The 24,680-nt window shown below is 45.8% G+C and overlaps 1 protein-coding gene across 2 annotated transcripts in view; it reads left to right on the top strand.

Moving 5' to 3' along the window:
- Nucleotides 1-24,680, top strand: part of AP2B1 (adaptor related protein complex 2 subunit beta 1) — an 85,530-nt gene that overhangs the window by 54,667 nt on the left and 6,183 nt on the right. Inside the window, exons 15-20 of one of the 2 annotated variants that reach the window (XM_076354643.1) lie at nt 3,138-3,179; nt 5,112-5,258; nt 6,536-6,681; nt 9,245-9,374; nt 18,037-18,121; nt 18,848-18,934. In XM_076354643.1, the coding sequence (XP_076210758.1) occupies nt 3,138-3,179; nt 5,112-5,258; nt 6,536-6,681; nt 9,245-9,374; nt 18,037-18,121; nt 18,848-18,934 (637 nt within the window). The remainder of the gene's footprint in view (nt 1-3,137; nt 3,180-5,111; nt 5,259-6,535; nt 6,682-9,244; nt 9,375-18,036; nt 18,122-18,847; nt 18,935-24,680) is intronic. The other variant, XM_076354644.1, reaches the window with a different exon arrangement.

Here is a 24,680-nt window from a genome sequence, read left to right as displayed (position 1 = left end):
TTCCTAGCCTGCAGCTTCTTATGATGAGTGTAGTAGGAAATGGTAGAATAGTTAACATCTGGCTTGATTATGTGGAATTACTCAATCATTTCCATAATACCCTTTGTAAAATGCTTGCTGCTTGATAAACCAGTCTTTCTCCTGCTTCAGACAACAGTACCAGAAATCCTGCGTGCATACAATAATATCTGGAAATGAACTGGATTCTTTACCTTTTTTCTTTTCCTCTGGACTTCACTGCCTGTCAGTATAAACTGTGAAGTTCATCTGCATGCAAGACTGAATAGGGATGAGGTGTAATAGTTGCATTTATTACTCCTCAGTGAGCCAGTAACAAGATGTAAATGATCTGATATATTAATCTAAAATATGGCTTGGCTTAAAGAGCAGTCTGTAGAACAAACCTCTGCTCTGCCAGGCTGTTTCAGTGGGGGAGACCTGACAGTGTAATAAGCCCTATTTCATAAGCTCAGTATTAATTGGATTTGCATCCTCTGGCTGGCTTCCTTTGGTCTGTGACTGATCCTTCTTTTGTCTTTGAAATTGCTCACTCTTACCTGTTATCTCTTAAGTAAGCTAAGAAAAACTGGACTTGCGCACTGCACTGCCATGGGCAGCAAGAGGATGGGTTGCTGTATGAAGAGGTGGCTGTTGCAGAAGATGAGGGACCTCCTGTAAATTTCGGCCATGACTTCAAGTAGGGATAAAATGAGTCTCACACAAGGGAAAAAAGCTCTTAAGGCTTCTTAACAAAAGGCAAATTGTATGTGATTTGTACTCCTCTAACACCTACTTATGGTAGCTACTAGTGCATCAGGTGGCTCCTGTGGGGGACTAGGGGAAGGAGAGATGCCAGGGGATAGAAGGGGGATCCAGAACAGCACAGGGATTTGTCAAATTTTACAGGTTTTTTTGGAGGCTAGTTATCATCTAGTAAGTCACTGTCTTGCAACTTCGCTGCTGTTCTCAAGGCGTTTTATCCTTTTTATCTGTGCTCTGAGAGAAGTATGAAGCTTTATGGTATCTCTCAACCAGTGTAAGATACACTTGCCATGAGATCTCCCAGGGAGCAGGCTAGCAGGGCCCAGAACAACGTTGAATTTCCAGGTCTGTTGTGCAGAAAGGCTTGGAGCCTTTTTGGCTTTAAGCACATGCACTCCTGGAAACTTCTGCTTTAGCTATATGGTGGGTTTTTTCAATATCTTACCACATCAGCATATATTTGAATAACGTAACTAGAGCCTTTGTTGACCCGGTTTGTCAAATGCTCTTTAAAAGCAAACAAACCGCCCAAACCCTGACCAAAGGGAAGAGCAAAGCCATCGACGAGGCGAGCTCTGCTGTTCTGGTCTGCCAGTCCAGCCTTTTCCCCGTGGGGCTGGCTCCTACCTCACCCCTGTACTTGCTTCATCCTCCATGTATGTTGTCGGGGCATGATCCTTGTCTAAATGTGACACACAAAAACCCTGCACTAGGCCAAAAACTACCATGGTCTTCTGAACAAAAGCCTAGGACACAGCATAAGACAGACCCGGACCTGTTGGAGCGGGTCCAGAAGAGGGCCACGAAAATGATCAGGGGGCTGGAACACCTCTGCTATGGAGAAAGGCTGAGAGAGTTGGGGTTGTTCAGCCTGGAGAGGAGGCGGCTTTGGGGAGACCTTATTGCAGCCTATCAGTACTTCAAGGGGGCTTCTAAAAAAGATGGCGGCAAACTTTTTAGCAGGGCCTGTTGTGACAGGACAAGGGGGAATGGCTTTAAACTAAAGGGGGGTAGATACAGACTAGATCTAAGGAAGAAATTTTTTACGCTGAGGGTGGTGAGGCACTGGCCCAGGTTGCCCAGAGAGGTGGTGGATGCCCCGTCCCTGGAAACATTGAAGATCAGGTTGGACGGGGCTCTGAGCAACCTGATCTAGTTGAAGATGCCCCTGCTGATTGCAGGGGGGTTGGACTAGATGACCTTTAGAGGTTCCTTCCAACCCAAACTATTCTATGATTCTATAAGCCGTAGAGATGTCTCTGTAGTTAATAAGTGCTGCAGATCTGTGCTTGTTTCCTCCTGGCTACCAGTCATCTGTCAAGTGCTTTATAAATATTCACAGGAGTGGTGTTGTACTCACAAACAGCACTTGTAGCCAGCTTTGGAGTCTGTCCTGATCACTGAATTCTCTCAAGCATGTAGAATGGTGTGGATGTTTTAAAAAAAAAAAAAAAAAAAAAAAAAAAAAAGGGGCTTTACCACAGAGAAAGTGGTCTGGATGCTTTCTAAAGGGAGTTCACGGTAGGACAGCTTCTAGGTGGGCTGCAGGATGGTTTGGCAGAACGGCTCCAGGGAGGATTTAGTGTTTGTGGAAGGTTGCGCGGGTGGTATACCATGGCTATTTCAGTCACTTCAAACTGTAGCTGTGTAGCTTGGCAGAGATCGTTACTGAAATATCCTAGTGCGCTGTAAGGTCTCTTTACTGTTTGAGTGGCCCATTAGATCATGAAGCTGGTTCTGTCCCCTCTAAGGGAGGGGAGCATCTTCAAAGGGAAGACAAAGCCCACCTATCTGAGCTGCTGTAATAGCCGGCATACCTCCCGTTCTCTTTCTTCCTGGTTATTGAAAAGAGCCGCATGTCAGAGGAACGTAGCCAAGATGCATTGTGTTTTCCTGTAGTTCGTAGCTGTTCCCTAGAAAATGAAAGCTTTCAGGAAGTGAGCTTCCTGTCAGTTTTATTTTTATTCCATTTCACAGTTACCCCACTGGGTTTTGTGGAGCTGCTCAGGACTGCTGGCAGCCAGCATGGTGGGTTGAAGGGAAAGCACTGATGCATGAAACATGAAGAATTGCACAGAGTTTGTGGTACAGATGACAGGTGCAAGAGGGGATGAGTGTTTGTTCTTATTAACCTGCAAAATGCTCCTGTCCGCAGTAGGCGTGTGGGGTAGTTCTCCAAATAGCTCTGCTCACACAACAGCAAAAAAAGCCCCTCTGTTCCCTGTGCTTTCCCGTCATTGCGTTTCTGTCTGTCCTGTACGCAGCAAGTGAGACGTGCTCGCAGCAGTGCGGTCAACTGAGCTCCACTCCGGCCATCTGACACTTGGCTTAAATGAACTCGGTCTTTCTCTCCTCTCTCTCCTTCTCTCTTTCAGCTTGGCAGTGACCTTGGCGGGGGCATTGGAGGAAGCCCGGCAGTAAGTGCCATTCCATTTTTTTTTTTTTTTCCCCCCTCAATTTAAAAAGCTGCTCAAAGCTCAGCATTTTTAAATACAACCTCACCCATTACGTGCTGGAAGATGCTTAAATCCCTGAAGATGTTTGAAAATGGATGGTTGAAAACTGCAACCAAAACACACAGGTCCCAACCTATGTTGCTTTGAGTCCAGCTGTCACCTGGGCTTTCCTAAGAGCAGCCAGGGCCAGAGCTCTTGACTCTATCTGCTTAGCTCTTCTTGCTCAGAGCTTTTCATTTGAGCACCAGCGTTAACATTGGCAGTACCCCAGTCCTTGTGCAACTGCTTTGGCAGCTGAAAGGCCAAGGATGGTTACCTCTCTACTCACAAGCCTGTTCTGTTGTAACCCTAACCCAGTATCACCACGGGCTTGTCTGAACTCAGTGCTTTCCTCCTCCCAAATGCCACATAAGATTTTTCCTGGAGATCAGGATCAGGTGCTCTGAGCTTTCCTACTACGCGTGGTCAGTGCTGAACTCTGCCTGCCACTGGCCTCCTTCTCTGTGCCTGTGCTTTGTGAGTGTCCTAGTGCCTAGAGCGCTTGCCAGGACATGGGAGACTTTCAGGCTGCTTCCAAAGCACCCTTGGCTTCAAATGCATGCCAGCTTCTTCCAGGAAAGCACGGGAAAAGAATGCAAGATGACTTGGAGATGCAGTGAGCAGGAGGGAGTGCGCCTCCAACCCACACCCAAAAGCAATCTTCTGGAGAAAGCTCCAGTCCCTCTCCCCAGGACTGCGTAGCCAGTAATTCAGTGAGGAAAGCATACTCAGCTCTGGAGCGAGGGCTTTTCGGAGACCCTTGTTATGGCTGCAGTCATTCTCTCTCCTTCTTTCCCTGTGAATCTTGCATTCCTTTCTAACTTCAGCATGAGGGCAGAGGAGAGCCGGTGGTACAGTATACCTGTAGCCCCCAGGCAGTACACACCAGGATGTGGGAGATACTTACTCTGTAGAGATCACACCTACAAAGCCAGGTCTCTGCCTTCCTGGGCCAGCATAAACCCACCAAGCAGTTCTGTAAAATGACCAGTCCTCCCTGTCTGAAGGGTTGATTGAAACACCACATCTCAGGTGGGTTCCTGAACACAGAACAGCAGTGAGACTTCAGACCCGGACCAGTCACCAGTATTTCCTATTGCCTGCCTTAGTCATTCTGCCTGTTTCTGGGCTGCTGACTGTGGTGAATCCTGTTCTCAAGCACATAATTCTTCCTGCTCGCAGTAAAAAAAGAGAACTTGGGAGCCTGACTTGAGCGTGACTATCCCACCTTGAGCTGGGCACCTGAAGGTTAATATTCCAGGTTTGGTGCCCTTATTTTAAGTCCTGAGAGGGAAGGATTGCCCTTCTTGCAGAAAGGTTGTCCTCTGGCAGGCAGAGACAACTAGTTCTGCTTCATGTAATGAACGTTTTGGACCGTAGTGCTAAGAATGCAGAGCTCTGGCTTTGGGTGGGAGTACGCGATATGGTCATGACTCCCTTGCTATCTCTGGATATGCAAAATCTCGCAGATTCCTGAAGAATGCTGTAGTTGGGAGAAGATCTGAAGCATTTTTTCTTTTCCCTGGGTTTACGTAGGGTAGATCCACAAAGCATATTGTCTTTATGAGAAGGAGAGATGGAGAAGAAAGATTCCTCTACAGTGGGAATAGGTAACAGGAGCTATAAAAAATGATGTGAAAGCTATTGCATGGTTGAGGTGACAGCCGAGTGTAGGGATTAGTTGCCAAGAGCTTTGGAATTCAAATGCATTATTTAGCACTATTGATAATTCAGTGGGGAAGCTGCAAACGGCTTTAAAATATTTAGGATATTGCCCGAGTTCATGCTTTATTTAATAAGTAGTGTTCTTCATATGTGATGTTAATCAGTGCCTGTTCTTTCTAACTCCTCCAGGTGGGGCAGACCTACATTCCCTCTTCCGTGCCAGCCACCTTTGCCCCTTCACCCACCCCAGCAGTGGTGAGCAGTGGACTCAACGATCTCTTTGAGCTCTCATCTGGTATAGGCATGGCTCCTGGAGGATATGTGGCTCCGAAGTCTGTACGTAAGGAAAAAGAACATCCTCAGTATGTTGCCTTACCTTAGTCTGAGATTGCTCGCTTGTCCCCTTTATTGTTGGTCTTTGGTGCTGTCAGGGCACCTTAGTTTAACTCAGTCCCATTAGGGATGCCCTGAGTTTTTCCCAGGCAGAATAACAGTGTGTTGGAGACCATGTTAGTTGCCAGTTACAGACTTCTGGTTTTTTAGCAGTTCCCTCATTTTGCCTGTAACAATATTACTCTAAATAATGGCTTATATAAGATACGAGAATTTCAATTTTGTCAGAGCAGCTTTCCTGGAGACCTACTTCTTAGCACGTTTCCCCAGGAAACTGAGCGCAGGATACAGTTTGCTACAACTTTCATAGAAGATTTATTTATTTGGAGGAATCCAACGTGACAGTGAAGATAAAATGACGTGATTGGGATGAGCGTGCCGCAGTGTAATGTGGATAAATGATCTGTTGGTGACAGAGATCACAGATGCACTGACTGAAGCATGCTTAGTCTGAAGGGTTTGTGAGATGCAGAACATGGTTCTGGTAACAGTCACAGGGAGCTCAGGGTTAGCCTTTCATGCCTGAAAGGCAATAAACAAAAATTAGCACTCTTATTAAATGGTCAATGGATGAATAAACTAAAGTCATCCTATGAAATCTAGGACCTCAAGGTACTGCAGAGCATACTCAAAGCTTTTTTTTTTGGTCCTTAGCTGCTTGCAAGTATTACACCATATATAAGACCAAGTACGAAAGAACCTAGTAATTTTGAGTTAAGTACTTCATTTTGCACCCCTCAAATTTGAGTCTGGGTTTTTCCCACAAAGATGACTTGGGAATCCAGAACCCGAACAACTAAGTATCAGCCCTGTGATTTTTATTTGGTTCAAACTTTGGTATTGTCCTGCCTCTAATAGCCCAACAGATCCTCAGAGAAGCCTGTCCATCAGCAGACTTGGTAAGTCTCGCATTAGTGTGATGGACACAAGCTTTCACTGTTTCTTGTGCACACTGATGTTATAGTATATTTGAATTCTTATTTGAGTGCTGTGAACAAATACGGATTAGGAGCAGCAAATTTATTTCTCATTGGTGAGCTTGATCCTTTCAACACCCCATGTCTTATCTTCCCTGTAGTGTTTCTTTAGCATTTGTGGGCTTAATGTGCCAATGTAGCTGGATTTCCGAACTCAGGACTTCTCTGTTGTTTGGAAAACTGCGCTTGTCTGTTATCTTCAGGCCAGACTTCTCATGCTGAATGACATCTCTTGTGTTCAAGGTTTGGTTGCCTGCGGTGAAGGCTAAAGGATTGGAGATCTCGGGTACGTTCAGTCACAGGCAGGGACACATCTACATGGAGATGAACTTTACCAATAAGGCTTTGCAGCACATGACCGACTTTGCCATTCAGTTCAATAAGAACAGGTAAGAAATCAATATACTTTGTCCGCTACGTTAAAAAGATTGTGTGCTCCTATGAAAGGAATCTGTATCTACACTGCCAGATATAAGGAGAACTTTTATGTAGGTGTATATTTTATGTAGGTATGTATATTATGCAGTCATGGAAACAGCTGGATGATACAGCCTGAACTCTCCATCATACCACAGTTGTGTGAAAGGGCTTAAAATACAGTCTGATAAGTCTGTGAGGAAACAGGCAGCAGACGGTCCTGTCGTTCTCCTAGCTCTGAACAGCATCTGCCCCACTTAATCTCTGCAGAGAGATTAAAAAAAAACAGCCTCATGAGTTGTTAGGCAGGTTAGTGGTTTTATAGCCAGTAAGTGCCTTGAGGAAGGCAACAGCATAAACAGGCAAGCATTTGAGCTGCACGAGTATCAATCTGTAGTGCCTCTACCTCCTGACTTAATTGCTGTGCTGCCCCTCAGACTGTCTGGAAGTACAGGTCTCATTAATAAAGCTATTTGTCAATGAAGAAATTGCAAGGTAAGAGCCTATGGCACATGTTTTCCCTGTAATTGGCAGCAGAACAATTTTGTCAGAAGGAGCAGCCACTTGAATGTTTAGAGCATACAGATTGTTCTCAGAAATGCATCTCAGCCAAAAGACATGACATGGCAATGCAGCCACGGTGTCTTCCCACAAATACCCTTCTTAGTCAGAGAGCTTATTGTGTGGTTTGCTATGTTATCTTGAGCAAGGACCAGGCTAGTTCTTATCAAGACTGTAAAGAATATCTTGTGACTGAAATGTTACCCATATTTCTTAATACTCCTTCCCTGGGAAAGGGTTCTCTATACTAAAGATCCACTGAAACCATCTCTTTAATATCACTGTTAGTCTTGCAAATTTGAGATTTCTTGGGATGAATAATATTTACTTACAAAAGACATTATGCTAAGTAAGTCTTAGTAAATGTTCTCCTTGGACTGCTATATTTTCTGGAGAGTTTTGCTAAGTTGCTACATGCAAATGTTTCATGCAAAATGGCCTGAAAAAAAGCTGTTTTTCTTGTGATTTTTTCCCCATACATCAAGCTGTGTTCTAGCCACACCTACATGGTGGTACTTCAGGATGTAAGAAGTTTAAATACTGTACAGTAAAACAGCAGTTTCTCCTTTTGCAGCATATCAGCACACGCTCCGTATACAATCTACTACTATTTACTCTTCTACAAATACTGTTCTCCTGTCACGGCTTTCCACTGTGGCTGGTGCATTGGAAAGAGCTGCAGTGGGCTGGCTCTTTAGGTTTAAATATTAAGGTTTGTGATTGGGAAGTTTCTATTGCTTTTTCCCCCTCTCCTGCTGCTGCTAATCACATTCACTGCAGTCTTGGGATAAAGCATTAAAAAAAAAATAAAAGAAAGCTAGAGCTCTAGTGTGCTGTAATACCACAGCCACTTAGTAGCAAAATGCAACTTTCTCCCTCTGAGTCTAAGGGAAAACACTAGGGTTTATGTTCCCCAAGGTGAAATGGCTGCAGAAGGCCGATCACATGGCTAGGCCCTCACTGAGCATATTCTTATTTCAGCTCCCTAGAGCTGAAAACTATGGAGAGCAGAGAATGGGGCTTCTGCTGGTTTCTGAAAGAGTGACATACCCAAGACACGTGCAGCTGACTCTGTGCAGAGACTCTGTATCAGTTTTTTTAGTGTATAAAATAAAAATACTCACCTATACATCTTTGTTCCTGTAAATGCTCTATCACCTCTGAGCTGATGTGAATTGCACTAAAGAGAAACGCAGTCACAAGTGGACACCAAAACCCTCTTATGCATCTGAGCTTCCATCTGTTTTTGGAAAGAAGCCGGTACATAGTACAGAAGTGTTATGTTAAATGTTAGCTGCTTTTCCTCTTCTCCACACTAACTAGAGGTGCCTGTGGAATTAAATGCCTCTTGGACTGGAGGGGCAGGTAAACATTCTCTTTGCTATGGTGGTATGCGTCCCCAGCTGAAGGAGCCTCAAACCAAGCAACAGAGCCAGACACTGTCATTTGGGACCAGACAGCTGGCTGCGTTGATTCATTTGTTCTGCAGTGCTCTGTTACAAACCACGTACTCCTCCTTGGCTACGCATTTGTTCTGTGTTGGCTCCAGTTCCTTCTTCCATAGCTCCCAATGATATAACAGCCATGCAGTGTGTGATATACTCTACTTCTAGTGCTCTGCAGCTCTTTAAGAGAGAGCCCACAGGCCTGAGTCTGAGTCCCGGTGCCGCTCCTTGCTGGGCAGGCTGCTGCTCAGCACATAGGCCAGTGCCGTGTGGGTAATGGAAGAGTTCCCAGACGCGGGTCTCCTGGGCAGGATGGTGCATGTTGTCAGTGAGACCGACCTGATTGAGTTTCCTGTGACTTGTCCTACTTTGAGTGTCTGCTGTAGTGCACAATGAGAGCTGTGTTCCTCCTCTGGAGCAACAGCAGGGGCGGCTCAGGAGTAATGAGCCAGCTTGTGCTTGGCAAAAGGGGAATAGGTGTTGGGCAATGTAGTGCTGCTCTCATCACCTCTGTTTTTCTCTTGCCCAGCTTCGGGGTCATCCCAAGCACCCCGTTGGCCATTCACACACCTCTGATGCCAAACCAAAGCATTGATGTCTCCCTGCCCCTCAACACTCTGGGACCAGTCATGAAAATGGAGCCTCTGAACAACCTCCAGGTAAGGATTGTCTTGGGCAGCGGGGAGATCAGCAGGTGCTCAACCCAGTTTGTTTGGCTCAACACAATGTGCTAAGACTCTAGTAACAAAACACCATGTGTGTAGGGTAAGCAGGCAGACCTCATGGATGTGGGCCATGAGTCTGGCCAAAACTTCCTATTCCTTTTCCTAGTCTCTTCCAGGAGGACTGAAGCAGATACCTCTTGAATTTTGTGAGTTTGCCTTTTCAAACACCTCAAACCCACTGCTTGCATCTGTGTAGATTAAGGTCTTTGCTCCAGTAATGCTCTTCTGTAAACTGGGCTCGAGGTTTGGTTGGGCTTATGAACTGGAGCTGGTGTGAACAGAGAAAGTGCATGCCTGTGGTGGAGCAGGCAGTGAGAGCTGTCAGCAAGAATTGAGGCAATTAAAGGAATTGCAGGAAAGATGGCAACTGCTGAGTGATTAACATTTGTCTAGTGCTCTTAACTTCCAGGGTGCTTTACAAAGGCATCCCTGCCCCAGATAGCTTAATCCTATTCGAACAAGAAGTGTTCCAGGAAAGGCAGGGGAGAAGTGACGTAAGCAGCCAGTGTTTTTATTAACGAGGCTGTTGGTGTGTGTTGGGAACAGCATTCCCTAGAAGAGGCTTTTTATCAGATTGGGCTGCCAATCTGATAAAGGCATGATGGATCCAGGGAGATGTTCCCCTGTGGTTTGAACCAGAGACTGTCTCCATCAGTCCTGGCATGCCTCAGGGGCATTGGTCTTGAAGAGCTCATCAGGCAGACAGTTCTCCCTGGAAGGAGGCTCCTACCTATTGCTGCCATGTGCAGCCACTCTGTGGAGTGCAGCTCAGCGAGTGACTCCTCTCTGCTCTGTGTAGCTGGGTCCTCCAGGATGATTTTCCCAGTATCCCAAAAGTGCGGTTAACTTGAACTGTAGCATGTCTCACTTGCCTCAAGTCTCCAGGAGATGGAACTAGGTTGGGTTCCTGTAGCGTAGCAGCCCATAGAGGGGAATATTTTGAAGCAGCTCATTCTCTTTTTAGATTAAGAGAATGCAATGGAAGTTACTATTTATTCTGCCTGAGCAACTGTTTTTCCCTTCTTTTGACTTCCATTCTGGGGCTTATGACTTATTGATGAGTCTTTGGGCAAACAGCTTGAAATAGCTTCTCTGGCGCTCAAACGAGCAGTCCTACACTCCAACTCTGAGCTCAGTCATGCGATGGGGAAAGCATGCGGACAGTGAATGAATTACATGTGCTTGTCTTCCACAGAGGGCCCTTCCAGCTTGTGGAAAAGCTGGATTCCCTCTGCGTCCAGGTCACGAGTATGTGGTTGCATCACTGCATTTGGGTCAGCTGTGGTAAAATGTACCTCCTGCTCTGAAGCAAATTTGGAAGTCTCTAGGAGGTGACAGTCCTGCTCTGCCTCCATAACACTGGGGATTCTCTCAACAAGGCATGCTCAAGATGCTGCTTCCTTTGATCAGGAAGGAGGTGAAGTATTTGGGTTATTAAATCTCTAAAGGAATCGGAACACAGTTTGTTTCTTGCAGCATCTTCTGCTAGAACAAAGCAAAGAGAAAACATGTGAGGAAACCTCCAGCTACCTTATATTGAGACAGCGGAGCATTCATTAGTGCCAGACTTAGTTGCTAATTTGCTAGCTCTTGCATTGCCATAGAAGTTGGCTGCCCTTTTACAATTGGGGAAGCTGCCATATGGAGTAATAGTATATTTCTCTGCAAAGAGTTGAATCATGATAGCAGATGCCAAGTTAAAAAGAGCACTCCCCTTACTTTTTTGACAGCAGTGGGTTTGATGGAGATCTGTCATTGCCCTGACAGCCAAGGCTCTGGTTTTGTTTTGTGAGTTCATGTAGAAATTATCTGTCTTGAAACATTCAGAAATCGTTTTGGTGACCTACTTAGGGAACAATTTATAGCGTAATATAGGAGTAGAGAATACAAATGTTCCTGTATTCATTGAAGAACCAAAACACTCATCAAGTTGAATTTGCTTAATGTGGTTTTGCTGAGCTGGGGAACATTGAAGTAGATGGAGGGCTGGTTTGAACCTGGGGATCTTATGTTCATCTCCTATTCTGGTGGGGGTTTTTTGTTTTAGTAACACAAAAAATAAGTCCTGAAGTAACCAAACTGATAGCTTTCAACTTTTTGTCATGTTAATTGGAAACTTCAAAGACTGGTTGTACATTCCTTAGGCAAGTATTTCAGAAGTAATGAATTCAAGTCTTGTTCAGGTTATTTTTATTACCGTTTCTAATCTTTCACCCCACACAGCTGGCTTAATCTTAATATTTGTAATCATGAAAAGAAACTAAAATATTTGACAAGTTAACAAAAAAGCCATTTTTACAAGAAGATGAGGAAGACTGAAATATTTTCAGAGACTTACTTAGGTAAAATATAACTATGGTTCCCAACTGAAGTGTCTTCTGTTTGCCAGTCACCTTGTACCTTGTGATAATGAATAGCAGGCTTCTCCCTCCCATCCCAAAGTAGCGATGATAATTTTCTTGACCTGTTGACTCAGATTCAGCCCCCAGTCAAGCAGTGATTTATTCAAAGGATAAAGCCAAAGTTAGACTGGGCACAGCACTGTAGGGCTGAACAGACTCCAGTCCCTGTTCTCTGGTTCATCTTTTTTATTTCTTAAAGATTAAAAAGCTGCTGTCAGGATGTCTTTGGAGCGTACCTGTTGCTAAAGCAAATCTGACTTAGGAATTTGTGTGCTGTCCCCCCTTCTGCGGGGGGACACTCTTGCAGTGCCTTGTCAGCCTTTCGGAGGCTACCTGGCGCTTGTGGGTGCTGTGGCTCCCCTGTGCAGAGCTGCCTCTGCAGAGCACGGCACTCGTAAGCGGTAACAAGCTCTTGCCTAAAGGTGTGCGAGAGGCTGCGTTGAGCTTCACAAGTATTTGACAGCCGTGGCTCGTTTGCCAGCCAGGGAGATGGCTCTGGTAGTTATACAGGTTTGCTTGGGTCCTGTAGTTGCCTTTTTCACAGTCAAAGCAGTGAAACCCCTCTGATGACATGTAGGCTGTCAGGGTCGTACCTGCTAGAAGAGCTTGAGTGGATGGGGTGTCTTTGCCACCATGTGTGAGACCTAGAGCTCTCAAAGAGGAAAATAGGTTCTGAAATAAGGATTTGCATTGGCGAAGGAATCTTCTTTCCAGATGCTTCTTTGGCTGCAAGTCAAATTTGGAATAAGAAAATGCCTGGGATGAGAGCCTTTCTATGCTAAAGAAAATCACTGTTCCTAATAAATGGCCTTTCAAGGGCTGTGAAATACTTGATTTTTTTGTTTGGATACATGAGAATTGCTCCCCTAACCCTGGAAATAGGTGAAGTGGAGCGAGCCTGCTGTGAGAGTTTCGGAGCTCAGGCCTGGCTTGTCATGGCATGAATACGATAATCTCTTCTGTGAGTTGGTAACCGCTTGCAGGAGACAATACAATTGAAAACAAGCTGCAGGGACTCCCAGAGCAGTAGCAAGTCTGCCTGAGTCTGGAGCATTGCCATTCTTTAGGGATCCACATTCAAAATTGACAGTGTGTTGCATTCCCCAGCGTTACCTGCTGTCAACTGCCAGGGCTGCTTGTTGCAGCTACTGAGCATGCAATTGAAAGAAGCATAGCTTCGGTTTTCCAAAATGCCCGTAAAGTGATCTGGTGAGCATTGAAAGGGAAGGATCTGCGAGCTGCATTTCTTCCTGAAAAGTGACACTTGGAAACACAGACCTCTCCCTTGCTGCTAAGCAGTGTGAGGTGCAGAACACTTTTGTTTCTTCCAATGAGCTTGGCAAAACATTTCTATAAAGGCAGATGAAGGTCAGCTTCTTCACTGAGAAAAGATCGGTCTTGCTAATGCGCTAGATCATACTTATCCTTCCATGCTCAGTTCTGCTGTAACTCATCACCTGTGCTCCTCCACTCTTCAGTGTCTCGCTTGCAATACAGAACCGCTGGAGCGCTCATTCATCAGAAGTGTTAATGTATCTTGGGTCACAAATGCAGAGCTCTTGGTACTTGGAAACAGATTTCACACATTCAATTCTCCATAAAAACAAGGCTGAGAATCAGTGTGAGCAGCAAGTCCAGCCAGCAGGTGTTCTCCCTTCAGAGCCTGCTTGATAAATGGCACAATATCTGCCTGTGTGTGAGCTGTTTCAAAATTTCTGGACCAACCACCACAGAACAGCCTTGAGTGGCTAGATGTGGAAGGTGGTTTCTTGGGTTTGTTGCCTAGGTTATTTTTTTAACAGCCTGTATTAGTGAGGGTCTTATTCTAGCAAAGAGAACCCTCCTGGAAACTCCCTGAATTAAGGATTCATATCACAGCTTGGCGTCTGCGGCCAGTTCCTAGCTCAGCTGTGGAAAGCTGCTGGCTTGCTGATTTAAGGGCAGGTCTGCCACATGGCATAGCACATTTGATAAAATGTACGTTTTGAATTTCAAATACAGCCAGGCACGCATGAGAGCGTAACCCTCCCAGTAACTCGCTGTTCCCCAACCATTGATGTATGCGGCGTGCCCGGAGATGACAGCCGCAGCCAGGGGCGCAGCACCCAGCCTCGCTGTCTGCACACAGCTCTGCTGCCCGGGCTCGAGACTTGTGCCTGTAGGTAGAGCATCTGGCTGGCAGCGGCTGCCAAACACCCATAGGATCCCAAGAACCCTATCTGTCAAACAAAATGAAGTGAAGTAGCTAGCACTCCCTGGGGGCATCTGACAGCCAGAGCAGCAGACTGTCACAGAATAAACCATGACCTTGGGCTGGCAGAGGTAAAAAAGACTCTGCAGAGGAGAGTTCTTTTCGCCTTAACGGTTTGGCTGTTACCAGGCTCTAAAGCAAAACCCAACTTGAAGTAAATCCTTAATTTAGTGTAGGTGCTAATGGGATTCCAAGTGGGTATGTTGTGTACTTGCTGCTGATGGAAAGCATCTGTGTTGCTTTCAGTCTTGACTTTGAAAGTTGGTTCTTACGCTCAAGTCTGGAATTTAAAGCATCAGAAACACACACTATTGAAGAAAATAAGTTAGCATTGTTCTTATGAGGTATCTCTTGCCCAAAATACCATGTGTTGGCTATCAGAGGGTTGCACTGCAAGAAAGGGTGTCAGAAGGGTGCTCATGCTGCAAGGTGAGCAAATATGTTCCAGGGGTTATTTCTAGAGGTGCTGCTTCCTCTAGTCAGATCGTGAACAAGAGGTAAGTGATTGGGAACCCTGTGCCAATTTTTAGTGGGCTCACACCTTTTCAGCAGTGAAGCATCACATGAAAATCTGGCACCTTTTGACTTTTATCTCTCAGAAGCTTTGTAGTCTGCCTGACTAAATTCACAAGGTAGTAATATTTTTTTTTTCCTCCTTTCAAAAAGATTGAAGATGGAAAGCCATTTTTACTTAAAATGCTTCTGTTTCAACTCTCAAATGTCTGAAGCTGAAGGTCTTGTTAAAGATTTAATAGTTCATGTCCAGGTCAGCAGGTTAAAGCTGCAGAGCCACAGGCAAAGTTAGTCTGTAGTGGAGGATTTACTGAATGCAAGTGGAGGTGCCTTTCAAGCATGTCAAACCCGGAGAGACTTCTCAGCTACTGGTATCATTTTAGATGTCATTGATTGTCTCAGGCTGATGTTCCCACCTGAGGAGCACTGGATTTTTTTGGCAAGTCGCTGTTATTAGCTACTCAGTTTCTCACAGGCGCTGCCGTGGATCCGCTTTCTGCCTGCGGTTGCTTTTGTAGCCTGTCAGATGGCATTGGATGCTCTTGATGCGGCCGTGCAAAGGTTGAAGCATGACCTTGGAAAGCTGTTGTCAACTGGTAGGGCCTCTTAGCCTCTTCTTGGTGCGAGTTTCCCCATCCAGGTATCTGCAGGTGCCTTTTCATGGACCAGGTCTTGGGGACCACAGCACTAAGAGTGCATGCCTGGCTGTTTGGAGGAAGTATGTGGTGTTGAATGATGAAAGCTAGTCTCAAAAAGCTTACCAGTCTTGTCCTAGTGCTATAGATTTAAGGAGACTGTAGCTTTTTCCTTTCCTGTTTGGAAAAGTTATTTGTAACAGCTGGTTTCTTCATCGTTACAGATACTTGCAAGGTGACACGTGATGTCATTACTGAACCCAATGATGCAGTTTGGGAGGAAGGCTGGCGTGTGGCTTGCTTTTCTTTGCTGGGAAGAAGTTGCACTTCAGAGCATCTTAATTGGGTAGCTTTCCAGAGTACAGCCAAAGCAGCTTACTCAGTATGTTTCTGCAGAGTTGAGAAGCAGGTCAGCAGATACCTTTTTATAGCTTTCTTATAGCTGCAGGGACAGGGTTAGCATATTAATTTGGAGTGTGCCTCTAAACCGTGACTAGAGAGAAGGCACTGCTTTCCAGCCCTTCTTGTAAGAAACTGCTGTTGTATGGCAACAACAATTAGCTACAAAAGCTAAGTAACCTCTGTTGTTCTAAAGCAAGGCAATTAATCATTAAATCGGAGTTGGAAAAGATCTTTGGTCACACAGTGTAGTCCCTGCTATGCTTTGTTGTTTTGCTACAGTTCCTCTTATTGAGAGCATTGTCAAGGCTGATTTTAAATACTCCAAGCGCTGGAGCTTCCCCAGTCCTCAGGAGAATTTTGTGCTGCTTAGTAATTCTCACTATCAAATTTTCCCAGACATTTAGCCTAAGTTTTCCCTCTTTCGGCTCATCTCCATGACTATTCTATCCAAGCATAGCATCTGGAATGGCTACGCTGCTGTCCCTTCCCCAGCTCTCCCCTCCCAGATTCAGAGGTGCATTTTTGGCTACTCACCCAGTCTGTTCAATCACATTTTGCAGAGGTGAATCACTTAAATTCATCCACCAATCTGCTTTTGCCCTTCTGACTTCAGTGCCTCTACCTCAAATACTAGACACTCCAGCTTGCAAGTATGACACCAGCAATCGAAGCATGTAACAGCTCCCTATTACAGAGGGCCATTTCCTTTTTTCTTTTTCTAGGTTGTACCATCATTTACAAGGTTTTAGTGAGCTTTAAACTAATCTCTTCTTAAGCTGGTTTGCGCTGTGGGAATTAAATATAAGCTGCTACCTTTAGTGATGGCTGAAAGCAGAAACCCCACAGGCTGTCACATCTACCTTTCTGCTGTTCTTTGCACTTCTGGGACCTTCCCAGTTGCTAGAAGAGTTCATTCGGGAGCTTGATCTCCTACCACTTGTCCTCTGGCTTGCATGCATGTCTAATCAGCTGACTTGTGTTTGAATTCTCTGGTTTATTCCCCTCCCTTGTCTATCTGCAGCTGTTTTTACCAACATTTGGGGGTGTCTTTCTAAACCTGCCACTATGGGACAATAGATTTTCTCAGCAGAACACTAATGTATGTAATTATTAATGTGCACGGAGTTTGTCTTGGCATAGATCTTTGTAGCAGCAAATTTATTTCTTTGGCTTAGCATTTAGCACGGTCTGGTTTGTGTTTCAGCTGGGTGACAAATTGGAGAACTCCTTCTGGGATTTTTCAAAGGAAGTAGGGGCTCAAATGGCTCATGAAATTCAGGGCTCCCCACACAACCTCAATTCTAGGTCTCTCTTACAGGCTAAGTTTCCATCGTTGCAAGCAACGGCAGGTGTCTGCTGAACCGTACTCCCATGACAGGCTATCGCAATGCGGGATGATGTGAGGAGAGTGTGAGAGGTATAGAAATAAAACCCAGAGCTACCTTTGTGCTATATTATGACAGTGCTCTTTCTCAGACCTCCAGTTTGCTCCTGCTGTACTGTCAGCTCTCAGCCTGGGGAAAACTGAAAGTGAGGTTGCTGGCTGTGTTAGCAGAGATTAGTCGGTAATGTGGCAAGTGTGTGTGATAAAAGACAATGCGGTGCATCTCCCTGGCTGGCAGAATTTAATGACACTGAGAATTAAGTCTTTTGTCAAGTGATCTTTTTTTACCTGCCCTGATTGCTCTGTAGCAGGGCTTTCTTCTTCCAGGAATCAACACCTGGCACACGTTTGCTATATAGCTTTCACAAAGGTAAAGGAAGGAGACTTGGGAGATGCTGCAAGGAAGGTGCAGGCAGTGGACCAGCTTCAGGCTTTCTAGAAAGTGTCTGGGCTGAGATATGACTAATCAAGGAGTCTGCATGTTCAGACATGACTGGAGAGCTGGGGGTGAAAATAAAGAATACACAGGGGTTTAGAGCTGGGAAATTACAAGAGTGAGATGACAAAGAGGGGTGATGAAGAAGCCCGTGTGCAGTATGACAGACACGATAGTAGCTGTGTGCAGCCAAGAGAGATGAATGTACATTGGAGGTGGAAGAAGTGAGGGGAGGGAGAGGCTGAATGAGAGCAGAAAAGAGCAAGGATGCTGGCGGTGACCCCATCAGTGCAATTGGCTCTGAAGCAATATGGTGAAATGCTCATAGGAGAAAATTGAGCAGCTTTTAGTGAAAATGGAGTGAGCACAGTGGGGTGGGACTGATCCTTGCCTGAAACTACCTAGAAGCTCAGCAACATCTCTCCAGGTAGTCTCATGTTCAGAGCTGGCCTCTGCTCAGAGAGAGCACTCCAGGGTGCGCGGGCAGGCGATGAGACTGCACAAAGTCTTGGGATCCCTTTGGACTTCCAGCTGATAGAGGAACTTTAACCACCCCTGTTTCTTCTGTAACAGGTGGCTGTGAAAAACAACATTGATGTCTTTTACTTCAGCTGCCTAATTCCTCTCAACGTGCTTTTCGTAGAGGATGGCAAAATGGGTGAGTGCTTTTAGGTCTGTGGTCAGCCTCCCTCAGCCAGACTGTGCTCGCAGCGCCCAGCTGGCTGCAGTTGTCCCATGGCTGAGATTCACATGGGCTTGTCCATGATCTTCATGCCAGTGCATCTCAGCAGCCTGAATTGATCTGTAGTGGTTTAGTAGCCTGTCCCTGTTGTCCTGCAACTCCAATAGTTACCAGAACCCAAGTCTGGCAGAGAGAATTGGAGCAGAAGACAAGGGGTGGATCTGTTTTCTTTTGAAGCTGATTTTTGGGTTGGGTTTTTTTTTTTTTGAGGGTTTGGGTCACTCAAATGGGTCTAGGATTTGCCCCCATATCACTTTCACTGTAATTCGTGTATTCCTGGTCACCATTATTAAATTGTTGTTTGAATTGGCTGGGAAGTTGCTTGAAACGCAGCTTTCACTAACGTAATCCTAAATGTGTGGATCTCCCTCCTTCTTGTCAACTCCCGCCTGTTCTTGGTTTGTAAACAGCTCATATGGTAAAGACTGTCTCTGGTTTTGGGGTTCCAAAATCTGTCAAAGCTTTGCTGCTTTTACAGTGAGACTGAGGTTGTTACAGGAGCAAATCCTGGATCTGTCCACGGCAGGGCACAATGTGACGAAAAGATCTTTTGCGTGTCTACCTGTAACATTCTGCGGTGAATTAACTAATGCTACGGTCCTGTGAGGATCCAGGAGTGCTGATCGTCTTTCTCGTTTCTAGAGCGCCAGGTCTTCCTTGCAACATGGAAGGATATTCCAAATGAAAATGAGCTTCAGTTCCAGATTAAAGACTGTCACCTGAATGCTGGTGAGTAGCTTAATTCTACCACGCTGAGAGCACTTCTGATGTATGGTCACTAGACATCACCTTATTAATAGCATTGTCTATGGCTAACGGATAGATGGGTATTACACTTATGAACAGAACAGCCTTGGATCCTAGGGCTTGTTTCAGCCAAAAACTTTAGCTGGGTCCCCATAAAAGCACATCTAAAATCCCAGATCTTAAATTTTGCCTATGTGTTTCTTCCTTTCATTCTGGACCTTGTATTCTTGTTTTCCCTTTTCTGCTTTGCTTCTCTGCAAAGCTGCTCTTTTAAATAGAGCTGAACACGGTGTTGGGGCTGTTCAGCAATCCCGTCCTGCTACTGTGTATTTCAGGCAAGGTTTTCCAGCCCTTTAACCTACTGTGTAATCTTGGGCCAGTCACTTCACCTTTCAGGATCTGCTTTTTTCTATCTGTTGTGAAAGAGTAACCCGACATACCACTATAAAATGTTTTGACATCTATGGAAGACAGGCCATGTGAGAAGAGTTTTGGTCTGCTGTTGTTAGCTGCTATATTGATGCATTTTGATCGTACTCTGTCCCATTCAGCTCCATGTTCGGCCGTCTCTGTGAGCATCCTACTTGTACGTATGACCTTACTGCTGCTGAAGGATGAGGGAGTGTAAAAAAAGTGGAATGGGGCCAGCGTAGCAGCTTTGCTCCTGTTCAGGAGGCTCTGGGCAGGAGCCAAGTGATTCTACCGAAAGCTGCTATGTTTCATAGGGGAAAAAAGTGTCCCTATTGATTACAAACCCTGTAACCTTTTTATTCTCTCGTGTCTGCTCTTACACAATGAACACCCTCTTGCTTCAATTGCAGACAGAAACCATGGGTCTCTTTGTACTCATAATTATTACTATTTTGGAATATAAAAGATGGAGCATGCAAGAGGGGAAAAAATAGCAGCTGTTGGACCTTATGACTTGATTTCACTGTGGGGTTTCAAATGAGAACAACCTCTGCGCCTCCCCCAGTCCTCCCTCTGCTCCTGACTGAGCTTGGCATAGCCTCTCCCCCTGCACTGCAGTGCTGCTGCCGGTAATGCCTTCTGCCCCGGCCGTGCCCTAACCGCGCCGTCCAGGGCTCTTTGTATCTCAAATCAGAAATGTTGGTAGCTTCTCATTTTTGGTGCTGGGGTGTTGCGGTGCCAGCTAGCAGAGGATGTAGTTGGGAGGGAGAGAAGGGGTGTGCGTGGCTGGGAAGATGAGCACTGGCGATCCTGCAGACTGGCCTGTGCCCCCTACTTCCTCTGGAAGAAAATGTTAGAAAATGTGGAGTGAGAGGCAATGCTCCCCGTTCAGGAAGGGTTTGCCATCCTGGACCAGGCTGCTTGCCCAGGCCTGTCTGAATTGGTGATACTCAGTGGAGAACATGTTACTAGTTCGTAGGGAGAGCACAGGAACACTGGGTGGTTTCTCTGCAGTGGTATCCGCAGCCATTGCTGGGGCTCAGGTGAGAAGAGGCTTCTCTCAGCGCTCTAGCAAGAGCCCTGGACGCAGTGCCTCTCTCGAGCACGATCTGTCACTTGGGATGCTCGGGGGTGTGCAGGATCTGCCAGCCTCTTTGGCTTATGTACGGGAGAAAGTGGGTCATGTCTCATAAACAGATTTCAAACACTTCCATCCACTGAAGCTTCTGTTTTTGTATTTCCGCTGCCGACACCTCCTCCCTCGCAACTACACTGGCCGTTTCCTTCCTTGACCACCTGGGCTTCAGCAAGGAGCAGGCCAATAGCTTGCAGGAGGGAAAACTAGGGAAATCTTGTGTGCTTGTCTTAGTCTCTTGTATTTTAACTACTAACGCAACCCTGACTCAGTCTGCTGCTCACCTTGATTTCATCTAAGCAGTAACCTCCTCTAGTACAGACCATCCTAAGAGCATCAAACCTGTCTGTACAAGGATCAGCCGGGCCCCAGGCCCCATGGAGGGCTGGGCTTCCAGCATTCTCAGGGATAGAGACTTCTCACAGTGTGGTGCACACTGGGGCAGAGAAGTAAACTGAGTGAGCTCCGATGATAGCTGAATCCATCTTGCTACTAGTTTATAGCAGAGCAAGGGTGCACGTCTGGCCATGTGCTGCAGTAGGGCGATAATCTTTCAAGATTCACAGTCTTGATCATTTAAATCCAGTGAAAATAGCCTTGTTTTAAGACACCTCCTTTCTTCCAAGAATAGCAACTCTGGGTATAAAATCTTTAGGAACTTGATCCTTGTGGAGGAAAGACTGGTTCATGTTCAAAAGACTCTCTTGTAGGAGATGCCTAACCAGAATAAAGCTCTCAACTTGAGCTGTTGGCAGTTCTATTGTTCACCGATGAAATACCGCCACGTGCAGCTCTCACATCACTGCATAAAATAAGGTACGCAACGGCTGCCGTGGCAGAGCTGCACAGAACAAAGTCTGCAGATTTCAACTGCTCCTAACTAAAACTTAGGAGGTGCTGAGTTTTTGCAACCCTTTGACACAGACGAAAAGCTTCTAAGCGCTGCCAGCTCTGCAGAGGTGTGCAGCCACCGTGTGAATCGTTATCCCTCCTCTCGCATCCGCTCAGATAAGTAATTCATGCCTAGCGTGAGCCCACCCACTTGGTGGCGAGTTGCCGCTGAGGCTTGGGGACGCACCACACCATTCATGCTTTGGTCTAACCGATTCCAGCCCAGTGACGCGAATTTAGTTGTGAACTAAAAATACCTCTGCTCCCAGCTGATGTGCCCTAATCGCAGCACTACCAGCCACTAATAAAGCTGCGTGGCTGCAGCAGGCGTTGGACAGATGGAGCAGAGCGTGCCGAACGGCGCATGGCTGCTGCTGGGCAGAGGGCTGATCAGAAGTGTGGTCCCTGCACCCTCGGTGCCTGGCTTTTCTTCTCCTAGCTGCAAAGAGCCTTCGCTTTCCTGGGCGCTCAGATCTGCGCTGTTTCTGCACCGCGTGAGAAGTGGGGCTGAAGTTATGTGCAGACATGCAGGAGGCCCTACCAAGCAGCTAAACAGGGGATGCTGATTTTCTTCAATGGAGAAACTGAAATTTGAATTTCTTTTTCTTTAAAGCGAAGTGAAATGGGCTTGGAACAGGGATTTTTAGGTGGCTAGGATTTTATCTGTCAAGAAAGCAGCTTGTGCATTTCTCGTACCTCCAGGGCTGGCTGTCTGTCACTGTGCAACAGTCACCTTGCAGCACCTCCTGTGTAAACTGCAGGCTTTTCCCCAGGTTATTTCTTTTGTTCCTTCAAACAAAAAGGAGATAAACACAGTCCATCAGTGGAGATACTTCTGTGTGAGTCTGTGCTCCTTGGCCTTTGTAGGTAAAAGATCCATCCTGTGCCCACGAGGCAAGCCAAATAGGATTGACTCAAGCTTTGATAGTTTGCAAGGGGGATGGCAGAAAAAGCTCCCATCCCTGGCAGCTCACCCCATAACAGGGCACCGGACGACCAGAAAATCTTGGCCGCTGCAGGTAGCCCACAGCACCGCAAGCTGAAGCCTAGGATAAGGTGCCAGGCTGTGGGGTGAGAAGCAGGTACCCTTGAATGGTCAGAGCTTGCCACTCTGATCCCTGTCTCCAGCATCTTTGTTTCCAAAAAAAAGCAAATCCTGGACCCTTGAAGGTATTCCCACAGTGCCCAGTGACTCAGTGAGAGATGAGTGCTTCATTCTGGATGAGGGATTTGGGGCTCAGGTTCCCAGCAGTGAGAGATGGCACTGTTCTTTAGGGCTGGAGCCGTATGGCCATGGAGGAGCGAGTCTCTCTGGAGTTGTATCATGGGGCCAAGGTGTGCCTAGGATGCGCTGCACATCTTGAATTCATTAGAGCTGTTTCATGCATCTACCTCTTAAGAAGAGGCTATGATAGTTCCATGGAGAAAACCGTATTCAGAAATACTACTCATAACGAAAACACAAGGTCATGGTTATACCCCAGCATTGTCATCTCTTATGAATCCAGTGCTAAATTAATTGATTTTGAGGTTTTTAAATGAAAATATAAGAATCAAGTGCATGAAAATAGATTCCTAGACTGTTACAGCTCAAATAAATCTGGGTGCTGCTGGTGGAACTATATGAACTGAGGTTTCCCCTGCAACTGAGCATGTGCTAAAGCTCGGTTTGTCTTGTTTACACTGCTTTTTCAACATGCTAAGTTTGATTAAATTTTAAAGGACCACTACGTTAAGCTAAGATATGCAAATCAGATTAGCTAAATGTTTTTCTTTTTTTAAATTCTGCTTACCCAAACCCACAAAGTGAAAGAGGACAAGCTGACTTGCACATGGAGATTAAATACCATTAAACAGGAGGCAATTAGTTGCTGTGCTGTTCAGCAGTTCTAGGAACTTTGGTTTTGCTTGCTTATTACTGGTCCACAAATTGGTGTGAAACAATAGCTTTAGTGTTTGGAGTTGAATATGGCTTTATTGGTATGCAGTGGTCACTTTGTTTCCCTGCCCCGAGTAATTTGCTAATGCTAGAGCAAAGAGAAATTGGATTTTCTTGCTGGAACAACCTGGGGGACAATCATACACAAGCTTCCCTGGTATGTGGTTTTTTTCTGTATGTGTAAATCTAGTAACCTGATCATTTAATAAATTATAGAACTGTGCGTATTACATGTCTTAGAAATGAGTCTACTGTCATAATATTGACCAAAGCGCCTCCCCACTGGATCAGAGTCTGCAGATGCGTTTGGTATTTGAATGCAGTTCCTGGCTGCATGCTCAGAACCATTCAGGTGTTGTTAGAAATGGCATGGGGATGTTTTCAGCTACGACAGCATAAAATATAGTCATTAAATTTTACTTCCTGATATCCAGTGCTTGTTGCAAAATGCCACGAAGGTCCAAGTTCAAAAAAGGTATATTGTCGATGTTGATTCTGAGTTGTGGGTGTGCTTTGTGAAAACTCCCATTGTTGCCAATTGGTCATCTTGGCTGTTTGAGTTCAGAAGTGAAATTCTTAAGCTGTACGGGTAGAAGACTTAAGCATGTCCTTTGATTTACCCAGAAGGAAAGTGCTGTTGAAAAGAATTGGATTACTTCAGTGCAAGGGAGCAGACCTTGTCCAGCTGTTCTTTCCTGCCTGCCTGTCTTTCCACGTGTGCTATTTAACTGTTGGACTGAGGAATTCAGTAAAGAATTCTGTTTTCCTTTTCTTTTGCTTTTAAAACAAAAAACTCCACAAACAACAACAACAAAAAAACCCAACCCTGAAAGATGGACTGATGCCAGAGGCTTCCCTGGCCTTGGTGATGGGGAAATCTTTCTGTATCCTTACATTGTGCTTCAAGAGGGTTTTGAGAATAAGCATCGAGCCAAAAGAAAAAGCCCTGCCGAAAGTTGCTTAGCCAAGGTCAGATGGAGACTGCCGTCTTGCAGAAGGACTCGTGTGGCTCTAGTTTGCAGAGTCACCAGACTTGACGTGTGCGGGGAGACGCGTGCCCAGGCAGCACGGCTCAGCCCTCCTCCTGCCTGTGCTGGGCACTAACCACGGCTTCGGTGGGTGCTGTGCTCTCGCTCGGAAACCAGCAGCCCTGTTCAGAGCGGGGCTCAGCTCTCTGCTCCCAGCAAATAGCTGCCTTTTTTTTTTCTTTTTTTTTTTTTAAAAAGGCTGTGCTGTCACATGGCATTAGCGGTCCTGCCTTCAGCCAGGCACAGCCTGGCACTGTTGCTTAGCAACTCTGCCCTATCTCCAAAATCCTGACACTCTGGAGCACAGGAGGGATGGGAGCTGCT

The sequence above is a fragment of the Aptenodytes patagonicus genome, chromosome 17, assembly GCF_965638725.1.
Source record: "Aptenodytes patagonicus chromosome 17, bAptPat1.pri.cur, whole genome shotgun sequence".
Classification (NCBI taxonomy): domain Eukaryota; kingdom Metazoa; phylum Chordata; class Aves; order Sphenisciformes; family Spheniscidae; genus Aptenodytes; species Aptenodytes patagonicus.
The sequence above is the reverse complement of the archived record's forward strand: the minus strand, read 5'-3'. Positions and strand labels throughout refer to the sequence as shown.